This window comes from Halyomorpha halys, unplaced genomic scaffold (assembly GCF_000696795.3).
Source record: "Halyomorpha halys isolate HHAL.00 unplaced genomic scaffold, Hhal_1.1 Scaffold737.1, whole genome shotgun sequence".
NCBI lineage: Eukaryota > Metazoa > Arthropoda > Insecta > Hemiptera > Pentatomidae > Halyomorpha > Halyomorpha halys.
This window is the reverse complement of record NW_027116386.1, coordinates 131,088-141,487: the sequence shown is the minus strand read 5'-3', so window position 1 is coordinate 141,487 and position 10,400 is coordinate 131,088. Positions and strand designations below refer to the sequence as shown.

General features: G+C 28.5%; 1 protein-coding gene across 2 annotated transcripts in view; it reads right to left on the bottom strand.

The window, feature by feature from the left end:
• Sirt1 (Sirtuin 1) overlaps positions 1–10,385 on the bottom strand; it is an 18,419-nt gene extending 8,034 nt beyond the window's left edge. The window contains exons 1-2 of one of the 2 annotated variants that reach the window (XM_014428675.3): positions 10,212–10,385; positions 9,839–9,875 (exon numbers count right to left, since the gene is read on the bottom strand). In XM_014428675.3, the coding sequence (XP_014284161.1) occupies positions 9,839–9,875; positions 10,212–10,356 (182 nt within the window). In that variant the 5' untranslated portion in view covers positions 10,357–10,385. Of the gene's footprint in view, positions 1–1,689; positions 1,764–9,838; positions 9,876–10,211 lie in introns of those variants that run through there. The other variant, XM_014428676.2, reaches the window with a different exon arrangement.
• Between the last annotated feature and the right edge of the window lie 15 nt (positions 10,386–10,400).

Genomic DNA, 10,400 nt, shown 5'->3' with positions numbered 1-10,400 from the left:
TTTCACAACTGTTGTAGGTATACATTTTTTTCTTTTTGTAGTGGGTCTTTAGTATCAGCCAATAATACAACTTTGTAATGATACATCTTTTGGCACCATATTATGTAAGATAATAAAAGATGTATTACTACAATGATGTATTATTGACTGATCCACCACAAAAAAAAATATATATATATATTTATTGATAAAGTCGAGTATATCTGGTAGTTTTGAGCAAAAAACATTTTTTATGTTCATTAAAATATTCTTTATGAGGCTATACAAGTTTCTTTTTTTTTTTTTAATAAATGTAATAAGCATTGAAACCTGAAGATGGTATGATCACAATGTAGAACATACTGCAATAGAAAAATTGGCATGACTAAACAAACAATAAATGCTCAAGACCCACTAAAATTATATACAGATATATATTACATAATAAAAGATTATAACACTCGAAGATATTTCCATTTAACTTAATTCAATGCTTATTACATTTATTTAAAAAAAACAAAAAAAAAAACTTGTTTAGCTTCATAAAGAATATTTCAATGAACATAAAGAATGTTTTTTGCTCAAAACAATCAGATATACTCGACTTTATCACATGAAGAAATGTTGATATTTTAGGAAACCACTAAACCATCAATTAACATTAAATAATTTTATATAAAAATCATAGGGGAAGATCAGTTCTACCGATTCCCTCTTTTCTCAGTATATTGTCTTATTTAATTAAACTTATTTTTCCTCACCCAATTTCTTTTGTTTGCTAAAATTATTGTTGTTTTAGTCATAAATTTTCTATTGACTTTGAAATCGACACAGACCAGGGAATTTAGTCCTCCCATTATTGACAGGTTTCATTATAGATATGTTTCCTAGTTTCAATGAGATTATATATATATATATATAAGAAAAAATAAAGTCTTTCAATTATGTCTTTATAAAAATTCTGAGTATGATAGTAAATAAATTCCTGGAAGGTATTTTGTGTTATAAAATCTGTTTTATAATCTTGACATTTTATAAAAAATTGTCTAGGGTACTGATTAACAATACTTTACATTCTTAGCAAGTTTTAGGTTGATTAGGTTATATTCTTTTCCATAGTTAATTCTTAAATGATAATCATAAATTTTGAAGGAAAATTGGCTTCTCATTTAAAATTCTGTTCCTATTATTAACTAGGTGTAATCTCTCATACTTCAGAAATGTCATTCCTAACACTAGTATCTCGTAGATACAGTCAGATATAAGGTTAATTTCAACCGTTCTTTTAAGTTTGGTAAATAATGAAAAGAAACATATGAGAGTTGTTAGTCAGAACAGAACTAACTTAAAAATATCGCCTGAGAACGCTGCTTATAAACAGAAAATTTTTAAGGTAAACAATAGCAACAGTGATGATTTTCAGAAAGAAGCATAATAAGTCTCATACAGATCACAAAATTTTAATGAACAATGAACAGTAACCTAAAAAAAACATGAACCATTCAAAATGTAATGAATAGAGCAAATATAACAACACTAAGGCTTCCAAAAACTACCGCAATAAGCGATAACCACTATTAACAATACAATTTTACAACTATCTTATCTTGAACACCATCAAAATTTTAAAAACAAAAACCTTCATAGATAATTGAATTTCTAACACAGAAAAACTATTTTTTTTAAGAGAAGTTTATTAAAAACAAAAACCTTCATGGAGATACAATTTCAGCAATATTATCAAATTGTGCTAATTGCACAAAGAGGTCACTGTTAAACAATTAATATAAGCAGATGTTTCATTACTATTATATACATTTCATTCAAATAACTTAGCAACTGGGCTAAAAAACAAATAAGTGTTGATATATTTTTAACACAAGGAAATTTTGAATATTACTTGATAATTAAACATTTCATAAATACGAATTAATTTAACCAATTAAAATAAATGGAATAATCTCCCTCTCTTAACATATTTACTTCTTTAGTCATAATTTATTATTCATATATGCCCCACAATTTTTAAAGTCATTTTCGAACTTATAAAAATTTTAGTAACGAATTTCCCATTAACATAACTTAAAAAAAGGATACAGGGCACTCGCTATGTAGTATCCGGAATAAGAACAAACAGCTTTTACAACATATATAAAATGAAAGATTCTTATAAGAACAATTTACTTTTTCTAATAATGAAGTAAATATCTATTGAGATATTTAAGTAGTATAAAGATGAATAAAGGGCATAAGTCACATATTCTTGATTTTGGTTTATTGCTATTTAGTTTATGACTACTAGATAACATGCAACTTGACTTAACTGAACGGTTCAATACTGAACTGTCAGAAAAGACAGCCAGTACTGATTTGACCTGTAAGCACACAAATTCAGATTATAAAAACATGAACTCAAAATTGAGGTGTGAAATCAACATGAGATTTATACTGCTTCACTTTTGATAGATATACCAATAAAAGCACTGAATATTTTTCTAGATACTCAGGGAAGTCAGTGTTATTTTTCTAATAAGTACTCTGTCACATTATACAGTTGTTATCTATTCCAGTTATTCTTTATATTAATAAAGGTGTATGTATATGCAGTGACTTATTGTATCTAAGATTTATTGGAAATTTTTAATTTTATTAATGTTACATGATTTTCTTTCGTTTTAGAAATCTATGGAATCTGCAACTTTGGCCCATTTATGAAGCTATAGATTTTGAAAAAAAAAAAAAAAAAAAAGGACTTTCTACATAAAAATAAAGTGCTGTAGAGATTTGAAAGAACAATGACTTAGGAATATGAATGGAGCAATAGAATTTCTCAGGTAACCCCGATCACATTTTTACATCATTTTAAAGAAGGATATTTGTTATTGTCGTTAATCTGATAAATACAAGTCATGAAATCACCTTTCCATGTATGTTTCCATTTCGGCAATTATGATTCAGTCAGTGGTAATGTTTTCAAATTTATTTTTGCAAGCATCTTGAGAATTTTGATTCGTTATTAGAACTTAAAATTGTAATATCAACACCAATACGATAGGCATGTTTCTTGTTAGTTTTATAAGAGAAAATATAATTATTTATAATTTCAATTAAAATTTTTACTGAATTAAATTACCTATTGCATATTACATGAAATGATAAGGATGCTGGAAAGCAATTAATGCTACAAATTTATTTTTTAAAATTTCAAATAACTTTTGATTATCGTTTTTAACTTATTTTTGACCCTTAAACATAAAACTATTTTGAACCTTTGCTTTATTTATTTTTTTTAAGGATATAGTACAGTTTAACTGTCTGAAACCAATTCACATGACACGTTATTTTCTGAAAATAAATAAACAATCAAAATTAAAATTAAACCGTAGTTAAAACACACAATTGATTTCAATAAATTTAAAATATAAAAATTAGGTATGAATATTTGCACTCAGGCCTTCTGTGCAGATGAGAAGCTGGGAAAAGACTATACAGTGTCAGGCAAATGTTATTGCTACTATATAAGATTGTGATTTTTAATTGAAATAACTTTGACTTAAATTGTAACCGTAATTGCGGACTATAATTACAATGGTTCATCAAGTAGATGTAATCATCAATCAAGTACAATGATAGTTCAAATTACAGTAATTGTAAAAGAAATTAATTTTATCACCATCTCTATACCTGCACGAAAGAACACCAATAAAGTGGATTGAAACATTATAATTTTATATTTATAGTTCAATATTCTATAATTTGATATTGTTTAATTTTAAACACCACTCTGGCAATTTTCTCCAAGATTAATAACTACCATCAACAATTCAATAAATAATTAAATTAATGTATAGTTCTGCTAAAGGTTACTTATATGTTAAAATATATTGATTATATGAACTTACCTTTTTAATTTTTTAAATAATTCTTCACAGATGACCTAACATAACATTTATACGATTAAGTTACATCGATATCGCATTCACAATGATAGAGCCATTGAATTAAACATTAAGGTTATTGGACAATTTATTTATATTTGGAATATAATTTTTGAGCAGAAAATTATTTAAAAAAGTAGAATAATTCAGATAAATTTGCATTCAAAATATTCCATAGTTTGATTTAATTAATTATATTATAAATTTGGATTAAGTTGGAGATATTATAGGAATCCATACTATACATAAAATATAGGAGTTTTAAAAAATCAAATTTATTATAAACAAATGAAAATATAAACAATATTTAAAAAAAATTAAAATCATAGTGACAGGGAAAATTGGAATTTCAGTTAGTAACACCAGTTCTCAATCGCATTTATTTGAAAATTATATCAGTTCATATCAGCTATTAATAGGTCCCTTTTAAAAAAAGTGTATAACAGGATCTTACTATTATAATTTTATATCGGAGTACAGAATAAATAGTAATTTAAAAAATAATAATGGTCTTTCTGAATAGCAAGAAAAAATACCAGGTAACAAAATTAAATAGACTTATATAAATAAAGAAAACAACTATAGAATACCATATTTTTATAAGGTATTAACTGTTCAAGAAAGTAAAAATATAATTAAAAAAAAAGAAGATAAATCATATTATTAGCTGATTGTTTACAATACATGCTAATGACAGAGGGTAACAATGCTTTTACCTAAACAATGAAATAAACAACATCGAACATATCAATCTAAAGTAAAGTTTGAAAAATAAAGTTTCATCACAGACGATAGAAATTGAGACATGAAAAAGTAATAATTACATAATAATTTAATAATATCAATGAAAAGTCAACAATTTACTGATTTAGTTTTATTTTTCCAAAAATATAAAATTATAAAATAAACTGAACAGTAACACGAAACATACACAGGTCAGTAAATATTAATAGCTAAATAACTAATTTTAATTCATTAATAACTCAATTTTATTCACATTTTTTTTTCATAAAGAATCCTAATTTAATAAAAATCATTCAACTGATAGATCTTATGCTTAAAGGATTTAAATATTTTGTATAGAAATAAAAATAAATACATAAATGGACTGGTGATTGATAGGGATATGGACAGAAAGCATAGACCATTAACGTTAATTTATTCATAGCTGGAAGAGAAATAACCTAAAAATTAGGAAGTTGAACTCGGTGAAGAAGTCCAACTCACTAAAAGTAACCTTTTTATCACAATAAATATTCATTTAGAAATCAAATAAAGAATTCTGACACCAGTGTTAATAAAAAAAAATTATTTTAATTAGAAAACGTATTTTACAAATAAATCAGTTAGATATCTAACGGAAATTAGATTAAGGCCCTCTGCACACGAGGAGAGATGAAACTGAAGTGAGAGAGACTTGAACTGGAAGCGATTTTTTCCCTACACTGCTTTCAACAGGATTTACTTGGGATCCGCACATGAGGCGAGATGAAATCGAAGTGAGAGAGATTCGTCGTGTTAGACTCGAATAATCTCACCTAGAGTGTGGAGGGCCTAGAAGTCATAATTTCTATTCTATTTTGAAGCTTTGTCCACAATAGAAGACAAAGTTGCAAAACCACTGTCTATAAATTAAATCTCATACCCTTGAGTTTCCTTTTAAAAAAACAAAACACGTAGCTTGTTTGTTCCACATTTCAGAATCTGAATGAGTCTTATAATAAAATTAAAATTCATTGGTTTTTCATATTCTAGCATATATTAAACCTCATTAGTGGCAAAGTTAAGATTGGATTACAACTTGTTCTAACAATTTTGAGATATTTATTATCCATAAATAGTTGTATAATTTTGTCCGCCCTTTTAGGAAATGCTTAACAGGATTAGCCCCTTAAAAAATTACTTACAGAAGCATCAAAACAACAATATAACACTTAAGGTATATAATAGATAAAGACAAGATCTACTTCATCTAAAGCTTTCCAACTTTCCAAGAGGACTGGTCCAGGAAACAAAAATAATCATACCCCACTTTTGATAAAATACTAACACATCTCAAAAATTCAACTTTTGAGAAAACGGATATAAATGATTTTATTATTATATTAAAACTCATTGCAGTAACATTTTCTTGTTAATAGATTAACATCTAAATATTGATTCATAATGTAAATTCTACATTTCCATATGTAAGCCTTGAAAATAATTTTCTTTTTTCATAAATTAGTATTGCATTGATATGGAAAATAACTCATTCAAACTATATGCTAATTAGGAATACCAAAACTACATTTGTTGGAGTTATAGATGAGTTAGAAAATTTAATAGAAGTAATAGGAATAATAAATATTAAGCAGGAAACAATACTGAAGTAGCACAAGAAAATCAAAGGAGGAATAAAAAAAGTTTCCATAATAAAACACATTTAATTATATAATTTAACTATCTCGTCTCATTAAAAGATTTAAACAGAAAATACCTAATTTTAATGTTGCATGGAAACCGATGGAGTACTATCTCGAATGATAATGGAACTATTATAAAGTTAAGAATCAATATGATGCAATAGATATCTTAATATACAAGGGAATATAAAGCAATAAGGATCTTTGGACCAGTCCAATTAAAAGTTCACTAGTTGATTTGAAATAATGCAGAAAATAAATTAAAAATACAGATTAATATTTTAAAAATAGAAAATGTTTAAAACAATAAGTAATATTAACTTTTTGTTAAGAACAAGACTATACCATTTGGAACAACATTCCATCTCATAAGTGTGTACTAACTCATCAAACTCCTACAGTCGCTGTTTTGGTTTGCCATTACTGTGTATTGAGAGAGGAAAAGAGGAAGAGGAGTGTTGGAGAGGTGAGAGACAAAAATTTGTCCCATTATGGTAAGCCAAAGAAGCAAGAAAACAAAAATGAAGACGGAGATACTCACCTATGAGGGCTGTTTGTAGCCGAGCAAGTTAAAGCACTAACTTTAACTTGCTTGTGACTGCAGTGGGGCTGGCTCAAATCAGCCTGGGAGGAGGAGGGATTGATTTGACTTTTATTTCTGTGGCGATCCAACAAAATGAAAATTTGACCCTCCTCCCCATGGTTGGAATAGGGTGGTTTCCAGTAGATAACCCCTCAATGTCAAAAATGACCAAGAAGGGGTCTATTAAAAATTAATAAAACTTACCTATCATCCAAATGAACATATGTTCTACAGAAGATTATTGGCTACCCTATTAATATTGCTTATTTAGCTGTTACCATAGCTGTCAGTTTCAGTTTGTTTTAATCAAATTATCTGCAACATAGGTTTCCTATCCTTGAATTTCTGACAACACAACTACCAGGAATTAACTGAGCACAAGCAGCTGAATAACCTCCTTCATAGCGCCTACCCCAATTGTAAAGATTGTTTTCGTACCCACTTCACAATGTTCTCATCAACAGTTTAATCTTGAAGACTATAGTGAGTTTTACTAAAAATTGTTACAGCCGTTTTGGTGCTACAGTTTAGAGACAAACAGGATTTTTGGCTATTCAGCCTTAGCCCTTGTAGGTAGTAAGGAAAGTAATAAAATTAGTACCTGAAACTTAATAGTTAATTACACTCTCTTATATATCTAAGTCATATGATATTCATTTAAGATACACTTCATAAATAAACTGTTCCATATATAATAGCCTATTTACCCATTAACCTTGATCAGGAATATCTAAACCGTGCCGCCCTGTGGACCTAATCAGGCCCACCAGTTCCTTTTAATAGCATTTTGAAGTAAATCCTACAATAAAATAATCATATTTTTTTTTGTTAACGATCGATTTTGAAACATAGTTAATTGTACACCTCCTGAAACTTATTTTTTTAATGAGGTGTAGATAGTTGAGCGTAGATTAATGATTGGAGAAGTTTGTCGGGGGGTGCGGTCAGCAAAGAGCAATATAAGTAAACAAGACCATATTCATTTATTTTATGCCGACGTTTCGACCTGAGTTTCAGGTCTTCATCAGGGGTTATGGCGTAGAAGGTAGGCCTGCAACTGCGATTTGAGTTGCAGGCCTACCTTCTACGCCATAACCCCTGATGAAGACCTGAAACTCAGGTCGAAACGTCGGCATAAAATAAATGAATATGGTCTTGTTTACTTATGTTGTTCTTTGCTGACCGCACCCCCTGACAAACTTCTCCAACTTATTATTTTAACTGTGGTTAATGAAATAAATATGTTGGTTAGATAAACTAGCTAGGTTTTGGCCCACAGTACCATGTGAAGGAGTTTATGTGACCTGTAGTTTAAATAGATTAGACACTCCTGACCTAGATCAATTTTGTGGTAAGAAATTAGAAAACAACGTCTTAAACTAATATTAATAATTATAAAGGTACTAGTTGACAAATGTTACTCGACATGGTGGTTGGGGCGTGAAAACAATTATAGACAATGAGATAATGAACAACCATTGTTGTCCATCATAACCTGACACTATAAAATGCTTAGTACTAATGCAACTTATGCCCAATCTCAATTGAAAAGGATTCCTAGGGGGTTCGTTTATTCATATATAGACATTCAAGCAAGAACTCAAAAACTATGAACTAATTAAAGGAGTAATAGTATAGGCTGAATAGAACACTGCTTTTAAGAGAGTACACAGCCTCCCTCCAGTTGGAGTAACACTTGTGTACTATTACTAAAATAAAAATTACGCTAAAATCCTATATAACAATAATCATTTATTTCATTAACAATTATTCATTACTGTTAATTATAAACAATAAATATTAGATATTAATTAATAAGTAAATTTTTGTTAAAAAATAGATTCTGATATATGCTTACGAGAATATCTAAAACAATCAAGAGAGCTGTAGCCAGACTCAGAAAAAATTGTATCTCTCTACAATGATAATTATCACGACTTGAATTAACAGCTTAACAATAGAGAAAAATCAAATGATGTGAAGGCAAGAATCTAAATCCTGAAGGCAATATAGCTAAATACTACCTATCAGAAGATTCTCTATTTAATCATGAATGTCGCATTGACAAGAAACCAAACAGGAGATTCAAAACCAAATGGATTGACAAAACAAACAAGACAATAAGTACATATAATTTGATAATGGACCAAGGTGCATACAGGTAGTCAGTCAGCAGGTTAAACTCTTTCATGTAAAGAAAAAAAAAGTCTTACAGGACCTAAGAGCTAAGTGATGACAACGGTAAGCAGGGCTGTAACTACAGAGCAAATATGTGAAATGCTTCGATTACTTTAAATAATTGACAATTTATTTCTAAAAAAAAAAAAAAACAATAAATTTTTGGGCACAGCTGATCTATAATGATCTCAAAAGTGACTTAAAGGTGAAAAAAGTGATTGGTAAAAAAAAAGATCGAAGTCACAACTGAAGTTTTTCAGAGAAAATAATTTAACAATTGACCATTGCTAAGAAGTAAGCTTATCACAATTTAAATTTACAATGCTAGTTCAGTCAAATGAAAAATAAAAGTAATAAAGAAATAGAAGGACATGTCTAAACGGAACTATACATACATTATTCATCAAGAAATTTAGAAAAAAAATTTAAATGTATTAGAATATTAACTAACCTCAAATATCAATGGCTTACTTAACAGTAGAGCTAAGTACACTCTCACTAACTTTAGAAAAAATACAATTTAAGATTCTCTCTTTAAGAAGGAAAATTAAATCTTTTCGATTACTTTTTTGACTGAACAGAATTAGATTTTATACCTAAAAAAAAATATGTTACCGGAAATGTACTAAGCTCAAATGTGTAGAAATATCTGATGATTATGGAATAAAAAATTCAATTGCATTATTCAAGGGTTGCTTTAAAATTATAGTTGAAATAAAATAGCAATCTTTTTAATACAGGAATATAAAACTCACTCTTCTTCTGACCCCATTGACAATTCTGTATCAGCACCTGAAACAAAAAATTGTTGTCCAAATAAAAAAGTTGAACTTCTCATACTAGGAACATAATTTACAAGGCGGCTTAATTTTATCATGACTTAATAAGCAATGAAAATCCCAGAAGCTGAATTAAATGACCAGAATGGTAAGAATTCAGAAGGGAATTATCAAACTATTAATAGATAAAATGGATATGAGGCAAAGACATTGAACAAGTCACAGATGACAGGTCATGTGACCATAAAAAATAAACTACCACGCCCCCTAAAAATCTGGGCTCATCTCAAAATCCGCCATATTGGAAACAAAAGTGACGCTAATACCAAACATATTTGAATAAAATTACCTATTAAAGTTCCTTCTTCCACACTACTGTTACAGTCTGTTGGATTAAGCACTGCATCAAAATTTGAATTACACTCACTATCATCAAAACTCATTTTAAATCTTTTCGGTAGATTACACAGAAATTCCTCTGAATTATTCGCCATCTTTTCTCCTGGCCTCAGCTACGAACTGCCCGATCAAAGCCTGA